The sequence below is a fragment of the Parasteatoda tepidariorum genome, chromosome 9, assembly GCF_982258835.1.
Source record: "Parasteatoda tepidariorum strain Cologne lab strain chromosome 9, Ptep-v5.0, whole genome shotgun sequence".
Classification (NCBI taxonomy): domain Eukaryota; kingdom Metazoa; phylum Arthropoda; class Arachnida; order Araneae; family Theridiidae; genus Parasteatoda; species Parasteatoda tepidariorum.
The window spans coordinates 28399958-28421631 of record NC_141763.1 but is presented as its reverse complement, the minus strand read 5'-3'; the positions used below and the strand labels follow the sequence as shown (position 1 = coordinate 28421631).

Genomic DNA, 21674 nt, shown 5'->3' with positions numbered 1-21674 from the left:
AATAATGGGGCCATGTTGTGCACAAGCTTTTATTTACTAATAGATCGTGAAGCCGAAGTCTCATCCCCGCTCCCAGTGGGAGGGGGGAGACACATATCCAGTCAAATCTGACGGAGTTTAGTTAGTAAGTATGAAACACCAAAAAGCCAAGCAAAAACCATTGCTCCTCAGTTTTGTACAATAATTAAAATGTGTAAAGAAGACCAGTCATATTGCATTCCCTGTATTTTTACGCCTCATCGAAAATCATTTATTACTCATAGAAAATCGTTTAATCTTTCCTTATATGGAAGTGAAATATCTTAAAATAACTCCTCTTTTGAAATATAAATCTAATTATTATTCATTGGTATGTTTTCAACCTTGAAGTCCCAAAATAGAATTTCTACACTTATCCTTTACCAAAGATATTTTATGAAAACGAAAGAGTTTTAATGCTTTTATTAATACAAAAGTATTTATAATTTTTGCATTACATATATATATATATATATATATATATATATATATATATATATATATATATATATATATATATATATATATATATATTAAAGATCGATGCGAAATATTTTAATGATAAGATTATTTTGATTTTTAACCTACACTTTCCTGCAAATTATTAAGAATTATTATTCAGTTTCCCAGTTTTATGAATAATTTTTAAATCATAAGTTTGAAGGAATAAGGCAGAGCTCGAAAAAACTCAGAAATTTTACCCGTCCCCGAGGACGGCTTGTCCAACCATGCACCCGTCCTCCGTTGAAACTAACCCGTCGCTTTTAAGTAAATAAAAATATAATTTTCTCCTGCTTATAACAAACATTTATATAAATTGCACTATGAATTAGTCGTTACTAGGATTACATTATACAGTAATAAAAGAAATACTAGGTTATTAGTAGTAACCTAGTATTTCTTTTATGAAATAATTTAAATGACAAGGGTCAAGTTATCTGGAATGTCAAGTTATACGAGGGTACTGCGTTTTTTAAATGAATCAAATATGACGTTTGCCAGTTCCACAATCAAGCCAATGATTTACAGAGGTTTCTGAACAGAAATCTGAAAGGGGATTTCCATTTAGGTAGATGTTCATAATTGCTTTTAAAGCTTCTTGTTTAAGACAAGTACGTATTGTGTTTTTTTGAAAGTTTATTGCTGCAAAGCCCCTTTCAACCGCTGCAGTACTCCCAGACAGAGAAAACATCAATATATGCGCAGTATGTTGCTGTATTGTGGGTCATTTTGCTGCCTTGTAACTTGCAAGACTCTTGTAAGATAACAAAAATTGAAAATGTATCACAAACATTAACGGCAAAATGGCCGTCCGCGCGGACGTCGGATTCGAGAAATTCGTTGTCCGCGGAGAATTTTTGATCGTCGAGGACGGGCGGACGGGCTGTTTTTCGAGCCCTGGAATAAGGACCAATGCACTAAGCGGGGATTAACACTTATTTTCTTATTTAACCAGGTTAAAGGATAATGATCAATTTAAATAGTGAAAAATTTTCCATCAGTGTATTAATACAATTTTTTACACTAAAAATTATGCGAACTCATTCTTTTTCAGTTGAGCTGTAATTTTTCTCAGTAGAAGAAAACTTTTTGCGTAAGTATAATTTGGGATGTTCATTTCCCTTTTCGTCATATTGTGTTAAAACAACCCCCTTACTTAAGTCGCTAGCATCAATATGAATAAATAATTGCTTATCAAAGTTAGGAGCATAAAGAATGGGATCACTGGATAGTTTTCCTTTTAAGTTGCTGAAAAGCATTTTTACCGTCACTCTTTCATTCAATGAGTCCCTTTCGAGATATTTATCCTTTAAGTTACAGAGAAGCAACGATTGATGAAAACATGTGTATATACACTGACTCAAAACAATTAAAGTATATTGAGGTTGTGGGTTGATCTTACACCTGGGGAATTCTTTGAATGATTGATACATCTTAAGCTATATAAGATAAAAATGAAATTTGCTTGTCAGAAAAAATGCGTTTTATTGAATATTTGGATGCAAAAGGAAAAAAAAACAATTTTTGCACATGAGAAAAATAAATAAAAAAAGGTGTTTCCTTAAAAGAAAATCATTTTTTAGTATAAGGTATGATTTCTACGGACAGGCCAGCAACGTTGAACACCTTTGAGGCATCGAGCCAATGAGCTTATTAATGAGGGGTTGGTGTATTCTGTCCCATTCCTCCAGAAGAGCTCTTTCCAGTTAGTGGAGAGTTTGTGGGGGTGGTAGTCGACCAGCAATTCGTCAGCCTAGAATGTCCCAAGCATGCTCGATTGGGTTCATGTCCGGAGAACACGTTGGCCAATCCATCCATATATTTCCTTCTCCCTAAAGGAAATCATTTACCAAGTTGGCACTATGTGGCCTGCAATTGTCGTTCATTAACATGAAGCCATCTCCAATTGCTGCAAAATTAAGGAAATACAATAAACCAAGCACCTAGTTCCTTTTCAGGACTATCTTTTAACGGCCATGATAGAAATTTTGACTCCTATCAAACGCCGTCAATACCACAATCAGCAAGAGGACTTTCAGCCATGACAGATTTAACGTGCACGTTGCATACACGCCGGTCGTTTAGTTAACTGTCGGAATCAAACTCACAACGTTCAGCTCTCCAGAAGTAAAATGAGTGACGCTTTTCTGACTGTGTCAAATTAGTTTTTGAGACTCGGTTCATTCACCAGATTCTCAACTCCTCGACACTCAAGCTCAAAAGACTTAGTAGAATTATTTAATGCTTTCTTGAAAGAAGTGTATTTCAGCATACCTTGATGGAATACCACACCGTGAAGTTCAAAATACCACGACGGGTCAACGTCTATAGTCCATCTTAAAGTCTGCATGATCTGACGAAACTTTAAATACTACTGGACTAAATAGTTATTCAATATCTCACTGATTTGAAGGTAAATTCGAAAATGTTGCAGAAAAGCAGCTATGCCAGTCTCACAGCTGCTGAACCGTATGTTTATTATCGAAATAGGGAAACCCTCTACAAAATTTCATGTAAGGAACCTCGTTATTGTCATAATTCATGATAGCGAGAACGGAATTTATGCTTGATGACAGATAGGCCCAGTAACGACCTTTAAAAGAAAATCTACAACTGGGTACAACTGCTTGACAATAGGGTAAAATGTGCTTATACTAATAAGACGTTAAGGCATCAATATAACAATTAACAAACAATAATGGAATTATTTGTGATACGGATAAACTTAGCCAGAAATGAATTTAACGCATTTACATACAAGCAAAGAAATGGAAATAAGGAAAATTCTTCATACACATTTTACTGTTCCACGAATTGCCAACGTTGAAGAACGACAACATCAATAACGTCAACAAAGACAACAAGTTGAAAATGGTTTTACGAAATGCTTTCATTTTTATATGTGTTTGCTTGCATACTGTTTTAATATGTGTTCTGTTTTTTATTGGTTAACTTTGGTTTTAATAATGTGTATTTTGTTTATGAGACAGTGATAATTACGATTCAATTAAAAGTTCGACATTAACGTAAAAAAACAAGAAGACAACAAGAAAAGAATTACGATTTATTTCGTGAACTTATTCATTACTCAATCAACATAAAACTAATTTGTATCCTCGCTAAGCTTCTCTCCAATTACAAAAGGCACAGATAACTAAAATGGTAAAGGCTGAAAAAGAAATAATAAAAATGAATGCATTTTGAAATGAAATATTGCTATTATTTTTTGCTTTATATTTATTGATATTTGTGATTTCAGGTATTTAAAGTTACAAAAGGTCCAATGCATACCTTGTCTAAGTGATGACAAACGTATCAACATGTATGAAACTGCACTCTTTATACATAAAAACCTTTACTTAATATTATTACTTCGGTCGACTTTGTTGTGGTATCATTCAATTTAATATCAAATTTGAACTTTTTATACACAAATCTTTAATATGAATTCTAAACTATTTGTCCTATTGATTTGAAATCCGCCAACTTCGATTTCGGAAACAATACCTCGTTCGTCTAGATAGAAATGTTTATCTTCCTCTTACTTTCTCTTTTTTACCTTGTCGCTCACTTTGCCCATAGTCAATTTTCTTTTTCTTTCAAGCATCAGAAAACTAATGAGACCACTCACACCACTTAATCATAAAGTCCCACTCGGGCCTTAGAATAGTGGTGGTTTGAAAACCCAGAACTAATATATATTATTATTTAGACGGAAAAGTTTTAATTCCCATAGAATCAAATTTTTGAAATGTAGAAAAACAGAAAGACCACATCGTCTAGGTCAGTGGTGCGCAAACTAGGGGTCGCCAGAAGTTTTTTGGGGGTCGCCAAATTTTTATGAAATGCATTATCCCTGCATGCATGTACATATAAGGAGTGAAGAGCCGTCACTCACTGTTTAATTGCAATTTCATGCTGTCCACTCTTTCTTTGACTGTAATGCGTAATGTATGTAAATTGTGAAGACGCAAGTTTTTAACTTCGGTAGATAGCGCCCTCTTAGCGGTAATTCGCCAGTTTTACTGAAAAGCGCCTATTTGACTAGACGTTAACCGCAGGGAAAGGGCAAAAATTCGCTTCCGTGATCAGCCAATCAGATGGCGAGGTACGCGGTGTATCTGATAGTCAGAGTGATGACGTGAAGTGTTCGCATGAAGTTGTAGCATGTAGCAGTTGGCCTGCAATTGTTTTAGTTTATCCTCGAGTTTTATCATGTGACGTTGTGTATGTGGCATCAGCCAGATTAACTGTGACTGTGTATTCACTGTTTAGTTTTAGTTTGCATTCATGTTTAGTTTCAGTTTGTGTTTGCGTATCTCGGTAGGTTGTCATTATATGTGTTTGCGAGATGCTAGATCTTGCTCATTTATTTAATAAGTATTGAAGTAATACTTAACCACACAGTGTAATTTTGATTTTTTATATTTTAATCGGGCTTTGCTACTCTTTGTTATCAGGTATGTACTATCATTAGAGAAAGATCTCTGTTAATTTTATTGAATTTCTCGAAAAAAATGATAAAATTTTATATATTTGTTTTAGTTTGAATAATTTAACCCCTATCTCCATAATGGATAAATGGGTAATACGTACAACAGGTACATCTTCAGCTAACAAACGAACAAATACTGATGAGGAGTCGCAAAATACTGAACTAAATGCCCGATCTAAAAAAATAAGAAAATACAATGAGGAATTTTTTAAGTATGGTTTTACATTTTGTGTTGTTGATGAAGAAGAACGCCCGATATGTGTCATTTGCAACGAAAAATTAGTAAATGAGAGCATGAAACCAGCTAAATTAAAAAGGCACCTGGAAACTAAACATAGAGACCTTCAAAATAAACATGCCGATTTTTTTCAAAGACGAGCTGAAAATCTGAAAATTCAAAGTGCAGGAAATTTACAACAATACCTCAGAAAGCATTACGAGCTTCTTTAGAAGTTTCTTATCTAATAGGAAAAACAATGAAACCCCATGCAATTAGAGAATCCCTCATCCTTCCTGTAGCAACTAAGATGACATCAATTATGCATGGCGATAAATATGGATAAAACTAAAAACAATACCATTATCAAGAGATACCGTGTCTCGGCGGATTTCCGAAATGTCACGAAATATCGAGTCAGAAGTCATAAAACGCATGCAAAATTCATCTGTATTTGCTTTACAACAGGACGAGACTACCGATATTACTAAAATGTCACAACTAATTATTTACGTTTGGTTTATTTTTAATGCAGATATAACAGAAACGTTTTTATGTTGCAAAAGATTGGAAGGAAAAACAACTGGAGAAAAAATATTCGAAATTATAAATGCATATTTTGAAACAAAGTCCTTTACCTGGGCAAACTGTGCTGCGATTTGTACTGATGGTGCTGCAGCATTAACAGGTTCGAAGAAAGGGCTCAGAGGCTTAATTCAGAAGGTGGCGTTCATATGGTATTTAATCACTGTATGATTCATCGGCAAGCTCTTGTTGCAAAAGATATGGATGAAGAGTTGCACAACGTATAACAAGACGCTGTTAGTTCAATTAACTACATTAAATGCAACAGCCACAACAGCCGTCTCTTTTCAATACTTTGCAATGAGATGGGCTCAACGTATGAGAGATTACTGTTACACACTGAAGTGAGATGGCTTTCACGTGGGAAAATACTACGACGGATATTTAATTTGAGAAATGAAGTGTACATGTTTTTAATCGAAAAGAAACATAGATTGGCAAGTTATTATATCAATGAAGTTTGGCTAGGGAAGCTGAGCTATTTAGTTGATATTTTCGTAAAACTTAACGACTTAAATTTGAGCTTGCAGGGTGAGAATTCAACTATCATAACTGCAGCCAGTAAAATTCAAGCTTTTAAGAATAAGCTTAGTCTCTGGCAAACTGGACTGAATAAAAAGAAAACCGACATGCTCCCTTGCTTTAACGATTTTATCAAGGAAAATAATATAGATATACATATTGACATTTAAAAACATCATTTCCAATCACATTGAAAAGTTAAAGAAAAATTTTTCGAGAAGATTCGAGGATTTTCCTGAAAACGATCTTGGTTGGATTCGTGATCCATTTTCCTTTGACATATGCAGTTCAACTCTTCAAATTAGTGAGAAAGAGCAATTGATAGATCTAATTAGTGATTATACTCTTCGAAATCAATTTAAGACTCAGCCTTGCCAAAAGTTTTGGCTCTCCGTGGAAAAACAATGTCCCGTTTTAAGCAAGAATGCCATCAGAGTGTTAATACAATTTGCATCAACGTATTTATGTGAAACTGGATTTAGCAAACTAGTTTCAATTAAAACTAAATACCGCTCGCGTTTAAACCCTGAAGATGATATGCGAATTGCAATTAGCAACATACATCCAAACATCGATGAGATAATTAGAAACTTGCAGCCGCATACATCTCATTAAAGGGCAATTTACTGATTTTTGTGTTATACAAAAAGTATTTTCTTAAAATTATAAATAAAATTAATGTGAGTCAAATATGACAATGTTTTTATTCGATTAAACGAAAGAAATGCGCGAAATATACATCGTATTTGTGAACATTTATCTCTAGGGGTCGCCAAAAATTTTCTCTCTACAAAAGGGGTCGCAGTCGAAAAAAGTTTGCGCACCACTGGTCTAGGTGACCAAAGGATAATTTTGATGTATTGATGATGTATTGATGATGTAATTTTGATGTATTTGAAAGTGAATCACGAACATTAACGGGAAAATGGCTGTCCGTGCGGACGCCTAATTCGAGAAATTCATTGTCCGCGGGAAATGTTTGACCGCCGAGGACGGGCGGTTTTTGGAGCCCTGCTAAAACAGATGCCTTTATAGGAAGTAAACGGTATAATTCATCATATATACAAGCACTGTTGAAAGAACAGTTAGTTTAGTAACATCATCATCAATTACTCTGTGGAGCAAAGAGTAGCGATAGCTTTATATGCTCAACATCGGAATCCAGAAAACAAATGCCAAGCTTCGAAAATAATGGGAAATATACAATGAAAGATAATTGGTTGGGAGGGCGGGTGGACGCTAAGGGGAAATTTGAATACAGCTAAGTCCGTGTAACGAATTCTGGGTTATTTTTCTGGGTTATCTGTAACCCTTTGATGCTGACAGGTCTCGAGTAATTTAATCTGTTATACTTTAGTTTTTATCCTATATTACTGTGTAGTGTTGTCAAAGAAAGCAGAAAAAGGTGTTTAAATGTCTTTAATTTTTAAAAATATGTGTATAACTCCATTTCAGAATATTAAAATAAAACAATTCTGCGAATTGTGTAAATCCCGAGGGAAAGTAATATAATAGTATTTTGCACGCAGAACAACAAACAGAAGGTAGTAAAGTAAAATGTTGAGACATGAAAGTTATTTTAACAAAAATATGTGTTTGATAAAAATTAGAGAAATTTCAAGGACCTGGTGGAAAGTCTAAATATATTTTGGTTTCAAAGAAGAAGAAAAAAATTATATCTTTTTTGAAGCAATAAAATTTTTTTCCCGATCATAAATCTACTTGACTCAGATTGTGATATTTCACAATCAGCGTTCATGCACTAACTATCTTTCACAATCTGTAATCCTACTCTCAATCCAGCCAAAAAAGTTTTGCGTGTTCAATTACTGTTGCACTTGCATATCTCTGTCAGGCTGAAATGATTAAACTTTAAGAAAACGTTCATTAGTTCTGCATTCATTGATAATTGTCCTCAGGAAAATTAAGTATAATCTTTGCTAAAGGAGATATTGTGAACTTAGGTTTGTAAGCTTGATCGTAATCTTGAACTTTTTTTTTCTGCTTTCCTTTTCTACTTTTTGAAGAATTGTGTTGTATTTCAGTTTTCATAAGTTGTTCTATTTATCTTTATTGTTTATTAAAGTCATTTTAATACTTTTACATTCAAGCAAATTGATGAATATAAGAAGTAACTTTTTCCTGTTCATTTCTTTGGACTAAAATGTCACAGGTAGATGAAACCATCTACGTTATAATTATTATACATATAATTACTTTATTTAATCCTACGTTATTAAAGAAAAAGAATGTAAAATAAATTTTCAAACCGAATCATATTGTTTAACACTAGATTGCCCAAGGAAGTCATTTTGACTGCTTTTTTATTTCAATTAGAAAAACAATGATGTATACAATGATCCAATTTCTTAGAATTTTGTGACTTTTTGTACAACATATAATTTTTTTAATTATTAATATTGTTTTTTTAATTGTTGTTAACTTGTTATATAACTGTAAATAATATTAAAAACTAAGCTTAAACAAATTTCTTTACACATTAGTTATTCTTTTACAATCCAGTCATTTTGACTGCTTTTGGGCAATATAGGTATATACTAAGTTACAGTCTTTCTTGTGTTAAAAAGCAGCAAACTTAATATATATATATTGAAAAAGATTATTTATTGATAACTTATGGGATCGGGGTGCAACAATTTTAAATATTTGGCTTCTATTATCTTATTATTACTTAAAATGTAATACGCCTTTAAATTAAAACATCTTAAATTTTATCATTGAACTTAATGTTGTCTTGAAATAGTGATAGGGTAAACCAACCAGTGAAGGAACACACCCATGTGAAGGAACATTTCTTAGATATTTTTTAAAAATAAGATTTTAAACGTTTTTACTTAGATTGATTGGTAACAGTAGCTTACTACCTAACAATAGGAAGTCATCTAACAATGTATTGGGTTACTTGGTCATAGATTCTTTTTGGAAATTTTTTTGAATTCGCTAGTATCTGTTCAACATCTTGTTTCTTTGACAAAATTATAAGGTCAGAGTTTGTAGTTATCCGTTTAAAGTACAATTAATTGCATATAACAATGCTTTTTTTCTCATTGTGAAAAAGAGAATTCAAAATATGGTGATTGAAGTTACGTCTTATTTATTTTAAGCATGATAACAAAAGCAAGTACTGAGATTAGGGGCGTGTTTATTCACTGGATTACCAAACGATGAAAGACCAATGAATGAACAAGTGTTCCTTTACTGGGATTTTTCCAAGTTAATGAAAATAAAAGAAAAATTCTAATTTTCTTGTACCTTTAGTCATATTATACATCAAAATTATGTTAAAAATACAAAAAAAAAATACTTCGAACCAGTGAAGGCACAGGCATGTTGTTCCTTCACTGGGAATAGATTTTCCAGTGAATGATTTTATGATATGATTTTACATGGATAATTAGTAGTTCTGCGGTATTAAAGTACACCTAAAATTCTGTTAAATGTTATATAAATAGTTCCTAAAACAATTTCATTTTAAAATGCTAATTTAATTGCTAAATTTGTTTAAGCAATTATAATTATAATTTATTATTTTTCTTTATAATTGTAGTGGTTAGTTACATCAAACGTTAAAAACCTTAATAAATTATGTTTACTGATCGAAAACTAACTAAATATAATAATAAAAGCTTGAATAGACCATTTCTTTGCTGGCTTTTGTGCTTATATTTTATCTAAATTATTATCTTATTGCGGTTTTTAACGTCATGACTGAAACTGGTAGGAAAAATCCATTTAAAGACAATCATTAAGGTAAAAAATGGGTGAAGTTTTTTTTAAGACGACATCCACCGATAACTCAGTGCAATACGAAGATAATTTCAAAAGGCAAAACTTCTTTTAGAGAGAATAATATTCGAAAATTACGAAACGGGAGTTGAATACTGCCCTTAAACGGGAAAAATCTTTGGCCCTAAAAATTATAAGGGTTTATATTCTATAGTAGCTAGGGAAAAAAAAAAAGAAAAAACAACAGTTTTGACCAAAATTTCAGCTAATGGAAAAAAAGTATCTCCATCGGTAATTTTTCCTTACTGAAGAAATCTTTGAGGTATTACAGAACCAGTTCCTGCAGTTAAAATGTTTTATGAAATGAGGTATTTTTCCATTCGATGTTAAAAACGTTGACTTTAACAAATGCATGCAAGACAGGCACAAAGAGTTAATGAGCAAGACAGCTCATCAACAAAACACATACTTCGAGAGTAACGATGCACTATTTCTTCAGAAGCTTAAGAAAGAAATCTCACAAGTTACGTTGCAAATTTTTAAAGGAGCATTGACAGAAGAGTTTAATCTCCCAAATATCCAATAGCCTGTGCTTTTCTCAATATGGAAGAATTTATTGCAAAAAGAACATTTGGTTAAGTCAAATTTTGGCACTGAAGCTGATACAACTAACATTGAAAGTGAAAGTATCTTGAAAACTGATTTTGAAATAAGTCTTCTTGAGGCATTGTTAGTTGCAAAAACAATTGGTTCCATAAGTAAATGGTAAGTACTGCTGAAGACCCTCTAGATATAAGTCAATGAGAGATGGATTTTACGCAAACTTCGAAGCTCTTTTTTCTCATTTATTATGCAGTGAGGAATTCTAGAAATGGTACTGGAAGATAAAAAGTATTTTTGGAGATACAATGGCCAAAACTTTGGAAAGAAGAGGAAGGTCAAATCAAAAGAAATAAATTACTTTTTGCATTAACTTCAGAAGAAGAACGAAAATTTAAAGAGACTAAAGGAGCTGAAAAAATAAAGTTAAAGCGAAAGTATGACGAAGAGAAAAAAAATACTTAAAGAAATTTGAAAAAAAAAAGATAAAAAAATATTGGGGAAAAAGAGTAAGTAAAAAAGTGATATAATAATATTAATAATAAAAACATCATCGGATTACACAATGATAAACATTCATAATTTAGAACGGACTATTAAACTGTGAGGAAAAAAAATAAAGAAAATTTTTTTTAAATTCTGTATTCAACCATATTTTACTTTCCATTCCATGACTGAAAAAAAGTAAAATTTTCCACGTTAACTATGGTTATATGTGGTAATTCCAAGAAAAATCTTGTTTTTAGACATCTGCATGGCCTATGGATTTCTAACGAGCATCAAATATTCTCAAAATTAAGTGTTCATTCACTGGAAAGAACTGTTCCTTCACTTGGTTATCTTACTACTTGTTATTTGAACCACCAAAAGCTTAAAACAATATTATGAAAGTTATCTAAAATTTTTTTTACATAATTTGCATTTAATAACAAATATGTTGACACCGTCATTTAACTAAATTTACTAATTTTGAAGTTTTCATGTTTTTTTAAAAGGCAAGCTACGCTTAAGTGTTCCTTCACTGGTTAGTTTACCCTAATCTCACAATAGTTCATACAAAGCAACAAATTAAATCAGTTTCCGTCATTTACTATTGTTTTTAACTCTTAACTCTAAAATTATGAAAATAAAATAGCGAGGTTACAAGCTTTCAGCTTACTTGTATTAATTCTTTAAATAATATTTAACTGAAAATAGTAGCTCTCAACTATAAAGGCCTGTTTACACGATTCAAGTTTTACGTTCAAGAAGCGTTCAAGATTGATTGATATTGATGGAAATCTGTTTTCATCGATGTTGTACCGTGTAAACGATTCGTTCAAGATCTTGGATCCACTTCTTGAATGTAGTAGCGCATGTTCTACAAGACATTCAATTTTTTCTTCTCCCAGCCAATCATCTTTTAGAATTTTGTGATGTCATAGGAAAACGTCATGAATAGCGGGAGGTATTTGATTTTTACGCATTCGCCGTTTTTTTTACTTTCTACGGGTCCTGTTCAATCGTTTTAAAAAATTTATAATATATTTATTTTCATCTGGTGTGTGCTTTTTCGTAAGTATTTATTTGTATTTTAAATTTATATTTCCTCCCTTAATTCTTACTTTTTTAATAAAAATGCCATTATTTGTACCTATATATTTATAGAATGGAGTGGACTCAGGATCAAGTTTTTAAATTAATAGAAGAATACCGGGAAAGACCCCAATTATGGAATAGCAAATTCCCGGAGTATTCTGATAAAAATCTCCGCCAAAGGCATCTAGAAGAGTTGTCTTTCCTATTCGAAACTGATATAGAGACCATAAGAAATAAAATTTATGGGTTGAGAACTCAGTATCTTAGTGAACAGAAAAAGGTGTTAGATTCTCTAACAAGTGGAAGTGGTAATAAGTTGAATACTTTAATAATAAGAACTTATAATTTTTGCATAAATTTTTAATTCCGTGGCCTTCTTTTCTTTTAGTCTCTTATACATTTCTATATTTTTTTTCTAAAACCTCCATAAAAAGAATTTAAGTATAAAATATCCATAGTAAAATAAAGAATTGAAAAGTTCATAAATATTGACTGAGATTAAATCTTTCAGAATATTACTGAAAAAATTCATATATAATTAAAATTAGGGAATGTATTAGTATAGTAAGGGATGTATGATTCATTTTATTGATGATGTCAATATCTATAAATCTAGATTCTTTCAAGGGAGAAGAGTGGGACAAAGTCCCCCTCAACTTTTGAGAGAGAAATTATCCCTTTTTTGGTATCTTAAAGAAATTTGCAGAGTTAGTGCTACTCTATAAAATCTATATCATATGAAGATTGTTTATTATTGTCACCTTTTGTTTAAAAATACTTCATTTTAAAGCTTAAGTACACTTTTATTATAATTTCAATAACTCAATAACCTCCTTTCGGGAGTTTTCCAGTCTTTTATCCAAGTTGATCTCTTTTTGTTTTTTTGTTTCAAAAGAGAAACCGCCGATAAAGTTAAAATTGACGAAGAAAAAACAATAACATCATCAACATCCATGGTTCAAAAGCTTCGCTTTGGCCAAAAACTCAAAACTGCAATCTCTGTGCTGTCACTGTCAACAAAACGAAACGAAAAATAAACAGTCACGCATGCGCAGGTTTATACCTCTGGCCAATCAGCGAGATTGCAGATCTTTTATCGTGTCAACGATTCATACGAGTTCTTGAAGCAGAAATATCAACTCAAGATCTCGAACGGTCTTGAATGGATATTCTTGAATCGTGTAAACAGGCCTTTAATCATATTATAAAAATATTTACTTATAATAAAGCTATAATAAGCAAAATCACATTTCAACAATGAACTTAAAGAATATAATTACTGTTGCGGGTTCGCATAGGTAATATTGGAAAGCGGGAAATAGTTTAGTTGTAATGGAATGGCAACAAAATATAAAAATATTATAGAACAAACAATCGATAAGTTAACAAGAAAAACGATGTCTAAAATAGTTATTCTTTCTATGTTTCTTCCTATGTAAAATGTCCTCGTCATGTAAATAAATGTGCTCTTGTCTAAAACAACCTGTATCTTCTTCTTGTGAGTCGTAGTTCAATATTAGTATAAAATTCAAAGTTCGACTTCGCAACATTAAGTGGCGTCCGTGTGATATTCAAGAGCCAAGCATAAAAAAGAAAGGACAAAAGAAACGAAAGCAAGTGAAACTATCAGAATTTAATTAATATTTCGCTTCAAAAATGGAAGAATTAAAAAATAAAAGAAAGCCATTGCGCCAAGGATTTACTTTAACTGCCAATAATTTAGAAGCAGAGTTATCGAACACGGAGGTTAAAGTGGATCGCGTAAAGATTTTATTATCACAATTGACGAATAAATTCGAAAGATTAAACGATGTGCAAAATCAGATTTCTGAAAATTTATTAAAACTAGAAAATAATGATGATTATGAAAAAGATTTTGAAGCCAATGAAGAATATATTGACAGATATGTGTACTTAAAAGAAACTGTTAATCTTCATTTGGCGAACAATGAACCAAGTTCACAAAATAGTGCGGAAATGAAGAGAAAATACAAGCTTCCAATGTTAGAACTACAGAAATTTAATGGAGAAATAAAAAATTGGCTCGGATTTTGGGGACAGTTCCGTAAAATACATGAGGACAACACCATCGATGATGATGATAAATTTCAATATTTGGTTCAAGCAATGGTTCCCGGGTCACCAGCAAAAGAACTGGTAGATAGTTTTCCACCGTCAGGCCAAAATTATCAAAAAGCAATTACTCAACTAAAATCGAGATTCGCAAGAGATGATCTGATGGTCGAAATCTATATTAGAGAATTGTTAAGATTAGTGTTGGCACAGGCTACAAAAAAAGGTCACATGCCATTGGCGACATTGTATGATAAATTGGAAACACAGTTACGAGCTCTGGAATCGCTTGGCGTTAAAAGTGATATTTATGCCGCCATGCTTTACCCATTAGTAGAATCAGCTCTTCCAGAGGATCTTTTGAAGGCGTGGGAGAGATCTCGATCATCCGGAGAAACAAATGCTAGCACAGAAAATCTTACAAAATTATTGAAATTTCTCAGAATTGAAGTTGAAAGTGAGGAACGCCTACAAATAGCTCGTAGTGGATTCGGTAGCCAAGGAAGTTTTGATGTGGTTCCACCAACTGCCGCTTGTATATATTCTGGTGATTCAAGAAATAACACGAGTGATTTTAAAAAGTTTAAATGTATATGGTGTGACAAGGATTCACATAGCTCAGTGGAATGTTTCAAGTTGCACAATTTAAATTATAACGATAAAATGACAGTTTTAAAAGAAAAAAGAGCATGTTTTCGTTGTTTGAAAATCGGCCATCCAGCACAACAATGCAAAAGTTCTGTTAAATGTTTAATTTGTAATAGAAGACATTTGACAGTAATGTGTTGGAACATAAAAAATGGTGAAAACCAAGGTCAAACAAAGTCAAGTACTAAAGGAAAAAATGATGAAAATAGCAGTAGTTCTAAAACTCTTGTTAATCAACAAAAGGGTGAAACGCTGATGCAAACACTGATAGTAAAAGTTGAGGGCATAGATAAAACAGATAGACTCGCAAGAGTTTTGATTGATTCCGGTTCCCAAAGGTCCTATATAAAAACAGAAGGGGTAAAAAAGCTAAATTTGCCAATAGTTGGAGAAGAAATTTTAAACCATGCATTGTTTGGCGGAATAGAAACTGGTCAGGAAAAACACAGTGTCTATGATGTCAATATAAAATCCCTAGATGGTCAATACAAAATTACATGTCCAATGTTAGCCCAGACAAAGATATGCAATTTCGTACCGAGATTAAAGAATCAAAACATTTATCCCATTCTACAGCAAAAATCAATTAACTTATCAGACGTTGGGGACAATCCTTTAGAAATCAAAGTGTTATTAGGTGCGGATGTATTGCCTCAAATTCTCACGGGTAAAATTGAAAAATTGGATGAAAATATTATGGCTATTGAAACTCGGCTTGGGTGGACAATAATGGGTCAACTACCTAGAGAAGAAAAAACAAACCCTATTTTGAGCTTATTCTGCCAACCCAGCATTGAAGACCTTTGGAGCTTGGAGACTATTGGAATACGAGATCCAGCCGAAGCTAAAGTAACAAAAATGAAGGTGAAGAAAAAGAGAAAGAAGGCTCAACTTGTACAGCGTGGTAAAGAATCAAATGACAATTTAAAAGAAGGAGACGTGGTGCTTATTGGCGATGATAATGTCAAAAGAATAAATTGGCCTTTAGCAGTTGTCTTAGAGTTATATCCCGGCAAAGATGGCATATCAAGAGCTGCGAAATTGAAAACAATCCATGGAGAGAAAATAAGACCCTTACCAAAGCTGTTTCCCTTGGAAATTTCGCCTGAAGAAACAGATTTTTACAAACCGAAATCAGCAGCCCCTATTTCCGAAGGAATACGGGAGAATATTACTCGTTATGGAAGAAAGATAAAAATACCAAATAAACTGGACTTGTGAACTATAAAACATTTTTACATTAGGACATTAAGAGTTAAAAATATTTTTATAATCAGAAATTGTTGTCTTAAAACAAAACAAAACAAAAAAAATTTATTAAAAGTTTAAAATTTATTTGTTGGTGGGGAGGATGTTGCGGGTTCGCATAGGTAATATTGGAAAGCGGGAAATAGTTTAGTTGTAATGGAATGGCAACAAAATATAAAAATATTATAGAACAAACAATCGATAAGTTAACAAGAAAAACGATGTCTAAAATAGTTATTCTTTCTATGTTTCTTCCTATGTAAAATGTCCTCGTCATGTAAATAAATGTGCTCTTGTCTAAAACAACCTGTATCTTCTACTTGTGAGTCGTAGTTCAATATTAGTATAAAATTCAAAGTTCGACTTCGCAACATTTACTTTTAACTTTTGAAATAAAACGTTTTTCAAATAAAACTTTAAATTGTAGGCTTTAAAAGTAACGGATATCATAAAAACCACATAGAAATTATAATTTTTAATATTTTTTTGCAGACATTTTAAAATTTTTGTTTTATTTCTTATTGCAAAGGCACAATGGCTTAAACCTTTGTAAAAAGACATAGAAGACGCCCGAAGTAATTAAAAGACGATATGAGAAGTGCCTGTATGCTTGTATTAAACACTCTTATTTAAAGGCAACAGATAGAAATATTCATTTAAATAAACAGTTATCGACACCGTATTACAGTGCAATAAATTTGAAATTCTAGCTTAAACATATAATATTTATTTTCAATAAATTTATGCTTATAAGATAAATCAAACAAGAATAAAAGATAATTAAACCAACTTATCTATTTTTATCGCCCTATTTCAAAGAATAATTGATAGTACTTAATATTTAATGTTTCTGAATTTATTACTTCACATAGAAACCACATAATATTAGAAAAATGAAACCAACGTCAGCTCACCTATTTTAAATTCCTCACACCATATTCTAAAGGCAAGAGATTGAAATATTTTATCCATCTTGTGCAATTTCTTATATCTTTCCTCAAAGCAATGTATTCATCGTCATCATCTCTATCAATTATTGCTGCGAGTTCTCTAGATCTGGTAGCCTTTGTAGATATCCACAAATCTGAGAGCGCTATCATCGCTGTCTTATCCTCAATGAGCATCAAGATTTTGTTGATGAGCTCTAATGGCAAGTCTTTGGGATCCAAATAGGAACTCACGAGTTCTACAACGGGACTGCCGTGGGAAATAAAATCTCTGAGATCTATGCCGGCAAACAGATTTGTAGCTTTCTCCCACATTTCTCTTAGATCTGAATCTTCTACTGCATTCCAGCAATCGAAAAGCAGCATCTCCAAAGCAGAGCGAGTTTCTCTTTCTTTGATAAATCGTTGACACATCAAAACTTTAGTGTGCTGTTTAATCGCTGCACTTTTTCCATTCATCCATAGACATTTCACTTTTTCATCATCATCGATTAAAATTTTTTGCAATTCCTCAATTCTGTTGATCAAAAAATACAATTTTTGATTCATAAAAAAATAAATTTTTGATTGTAAATTCTTGTTCCATTGGATATTCAGAAACATTCTCCGATATTTCTCTCTGTCCTTCGATGTATTTATTAACATCGTCTTTAAAGCAAAAGTAGCATTATTTGTTAAGTCAATCGATACCTTGTGTTTATTTTCTGAGTTTAAAAGTGCAATTGCAGATTCTATATTTGGTTTGGGAAATAGTTTAGAAATACATTGCTTAATCATCTTTTGAGACATCGTTGTAGATTGCAAGAACTGAGTGACCCCTTCTGGCGTAAAATTTAAGTTCTGCTCATTTTCGAGATCTAATGTCAGTTTTTTGCTCTTCAATTCCGTTGTCTGTTTTGCACTATCCGATATCATTGCCCATTCCTTGCTTTCCAATTCTGTTGATTGTATTTGACTTTCTGATATCATTGTCAGTTCCTTGTTTTCCAATTCTGTAGTCTGTTTTTCAAAATTAGACTCCTCTGCCGGTTTCATACTTTCCAATTCCATTGTTTGTTCCTCACAATATGATTCCATTGCATGCTCCTTTCTTTTTAATTCCATTGACGGTTTCCTTATTTCTAACTCCATTGCCAACTTTTCAATTCGTAATTTGGAATTGTTTAAATAAACTGTAATCTTTTTTTTAATTTGAGTTTTTTCTTTGAAGGAGAATATATCGAAATCTTTTATTTCTGCAACAATGCCATTTAAGAGAGGGAATTTTAAATCGCTTTCACTTATATTGGTTTTCCTTTTAAAATTCTTTTCTAATACTTTTTTAAACATCCGAATTAAAGATAATTTTTTGTTGCGTTTGCTCGTATTGTCCTCAGCCATAAAAATTAAACTTTCAGAAAATTTGACAAGTTTTTCTATTTCCATTTCATCCATTTTAAAAATGGAAGGAACAATATCTGACATTTCTCGTTCTAACTCCGTTTCCATCTGTTGTTCTGATATTTCAGCCTTAAAAGCATGGTTTGAAAACGCTTTCAAAAGCAGTCTGTATACTTTTATAAAATAAATTGCCCTTGAAAACACTCGTCCTTCAAATCTGGTCAATTCATCAAAATGAAGGAAGATATCCCTATATACCAACTCTAAATGTTTGATTGCATTTTTTACCTCCATTAAAGGTAATTTAGAATCTATGGAGGAGTCCATTGTAAATTTCAATTGCTCACAACAGTTTTTCAGTTCTATTGCATGTTCATCTCCTTCCTTCAATGATGTGCAAATATAGTTTGACAGAAATATTAATGCATTTAGCTTAACTTCTAATTCCATATTCTCAGTATTATTTTGTTTGAGAGCATTATATATACTATGAAATAAGTTTTTAGAAACTACTGCGTAGTCTTTTTGGGTTTGTTTGAAGTTCATTCTTCTATGCTCTATCATTGTTTTCTGCTCTTGTTGAATAAGCTTAAAAACATTTTGAAATTTTTGTTTTGATTCTTTTTTTCCTTTCTCGATCATGAACTCTCTAACTCCAAAGAAATGATTCCCAGTAATTGGTTCTAATATTAATGATAAATCTCTGATTTCATTATGAAGACATTTTAACGCATCATTTCTGTTGTATTCTATATTAAGCCTTCCTCGTATGGTATTATAGCGATAGTGACTGAAACAATGATGGCGCAAATCACTCAGAATTTTTTCCAATCCTTCTGGCAAACATGAACACAAGAAAAACTTGAAAATTGTATTATTGATATCAGAACAGCTTAATAATTCTCCCATAACTTGTAGGATCCGTTCAAGGGAAAATATGTTCACTTGAGGGAGTATTTTAATAATGTTCATGTAGTTTTTGAGTTTCCTGGCAAAATATTCATTTTCGATTTCTGTTAATCCAGCAATACTTTCTCTCAGAATGTCGATATTTCTCGATTCTGGTCCAGAGCTATAGGTTGGACAGAACGGAGCTTTAAGAGAGAATTTCAGCTCTTCATATAGAGTCATTAAATCTTTTTTGAAGCAATTTCTGTAACAAAATGGTATAAATCGCAAATGATCATCTTTATCAACAAACGTAGGGATACTTTGATTGTGCCGTGTTTCTTTTCTGAGAAATAGTTTATGAGAAAGAATAAACAGAAACAAGGATCTAATTACATCTGTATATCTTTTGACATTTTTTTCGTTCACTATATGTTTAAGCAGCACTAAATTGTCAAATAGTAAAAAGCTAGTAAACATGTCCAAGATGTCATAATATTCACTAAATGTCATGTAATTTTCAAAATGGTCTTGTTCTGTTCCCTCTTCAAGAAAAAAACATTTGCAGTATTCTTCGATTATCGAAATAATTATTTGTTGTTGTTGAATATCTCTATCTGCATTTTGTTCTCTTATTAATAAGATCCTTTCCACAACCGTGCACTGATAAGAATTAAAACATATGAATTGGTGAAAAATTTTTTCAGTTATTTGTCTCTCATCGCCAAGTAAAGAAAGCTCTTTTAGCACTTCCAAATCCTTTTTTAATGTCTCACCTATTTCTTGCAGCGCAATGAGAATGCTTCTATTTGGATTTCGAACGTTGTTTTCTGTCACGTCAAAGTTGTTCGATGCATGATTGTATAATACACGTAACAAGGGAATATCAAACGTACTTATGCAGTAGTAAAATGCCGATAATCCATGCTTATCAGTTGCCTTGGGATCAATATATATTCCACCATCAGGTAATTTTATGGCTACGTATGGTAACTTGTAGAGGTACGGTATAATGTCCCGACATGTGCTGAGAGCGCCAATAAGAAAGTTGCTGTCGTTGGAGATAGTAGCTTTAAACCTATTAAGCACATCTGGTGGAAAATTTGCCGCATTAGCAATGTAAGAAAAAGCATCGATCCTCATTACTAATGCATATTTCAATGACAAACCAAATCCATACGACACAAAGGGCGAAGTCTCTGAATCGCTCGTTTTCTTAAATATAATCAATCTTTTCAAAGTTGACTTCCCATCACCGAGTGCGTCGATAGGACGGTAGAAAAAAAAATTACGCTGTTCTTCAGCATCTGTTTCATATACATCAATGAAGCAATTGAGGCAATCAGCAGCAGCTTGTAGCACTTGTTCATCAAACGATGAAGCACCATGCATTTCTTCTGCGATCAAATTATTTAGAATAGTTTCAAAATGTTTTAATAAAATCAAAAAGTTTTTATCACAATAAAGTGCATAACGATTTTTGAAGGGATTAAATTTGCTTATAAGTCGCCTTAGCACATTTATTTTATTTCTTGGAAATGCAACTTTGCTTTCCAGCCGCAATGTCTCAATAAAACGTAAAAACTTCTTTTCTATTGATAAACTGCTTGTAGAATACAACGATGACATTAAAATAGAACAAACTAAACTTCTTTTAGGTGGTGTATTAATGTTCCAAATTTCAAATCCTTTCCCCCCTATTTTTTTAGACATCCACGAAGATAAAACATGATGTTTTGGAGGTAAAATCGCCATTTTTTAAGTTTTACTTAACAAGTATTCAACGTAGCAAAAAAATACACAAATAAAATCCTTATTTACCTTCAAATATCCGCCAATCACTTCAATTATGACCTGACTTGTTTGTTGTTTGCTAGTAAAAGTTTGAAGCATAATAAGAAATGCACAACAAGCGATGACATATATGTAAATGCAAATATCTCTTTCGAGCTTCGATAACTACTTCATAATAATAAACTGAAACTCTGAGAGTAATAGATAAAAATCTGATTAGATAAACTCGAATAATCGACTATTCTTTTTTCCGCAAGAAGTCGAAACAATTGATTGCTACAGTAGCAAGACATGACTACAATTTAAAATAATTATAAGACAAAATTGTTTTTTTTTTTAAATAGTTCTTATAAAATTCCTGAAAAATATTTGTTCATAATCTAGGACAGTTTAAAAAATTATTCACCGCTGCCTATGATAATCATTTAATCCT

At 32.1% G+C, this 21674-nt stretch overlaps 2 protein-coding genes across 2 annotated transcripts; one reads left to right on the top strand and one right to left on the bottom strand.

Moving 5' to 3' along the window:
* Positions 1 to 3568: 3568 nt before the first annotated feature.
* LOC107447624 (uncharacterized) lies at positions 3569 to 21342 on the bottom strand. Its single transcript, XM_016062581.4, has 2 exons — positions 17147 to 21342; positions 3569 to 3688 (listed from the first exon to the last, which is right to left on the bottom strand). The coding sequence occupies exon 1, from the start codon at positions 21200 to 21202 to the stop codon at positions 17147 to 17149; it is 4056 nt and encodes a 1351-aa protein (XP_015918067.3). The 5' UTR covers positions 21203 to 21342; the 3' UTR covers positions 3569 to 3688.
* LOC122271817 (protein FAM200B-like) lies at positions 5093 to 5464 on the top strand. Its single transcript, XM_043054317.2, has one exon. The coding sequence runs from the start codon at positions 5093 to 5095 to the stop codon at positions 5462 to 5464; it is 372 nt and encodes a 123-aa protein (XP_042910251.1).
* Positions 21343 to 21674: the final 332 nt, after the last annotated feature.

Excerpts from the sequence above, each read along its gene's own strand:
- LOC107447624 (XM_016062581.4), bottom strand. The coding sequence starts at position 21,202 with ATGGCGATTTTACCTCCAAAACATCATGTTTTATCTTCGTGGATGTCT.
- LOC122271817 (XM_043054317.2), top strand. The coding sequence starts at position 5,093 with ATGGATAAATGGGTAATACGTACAACAGGTACATCTTCAGCTAACAAA.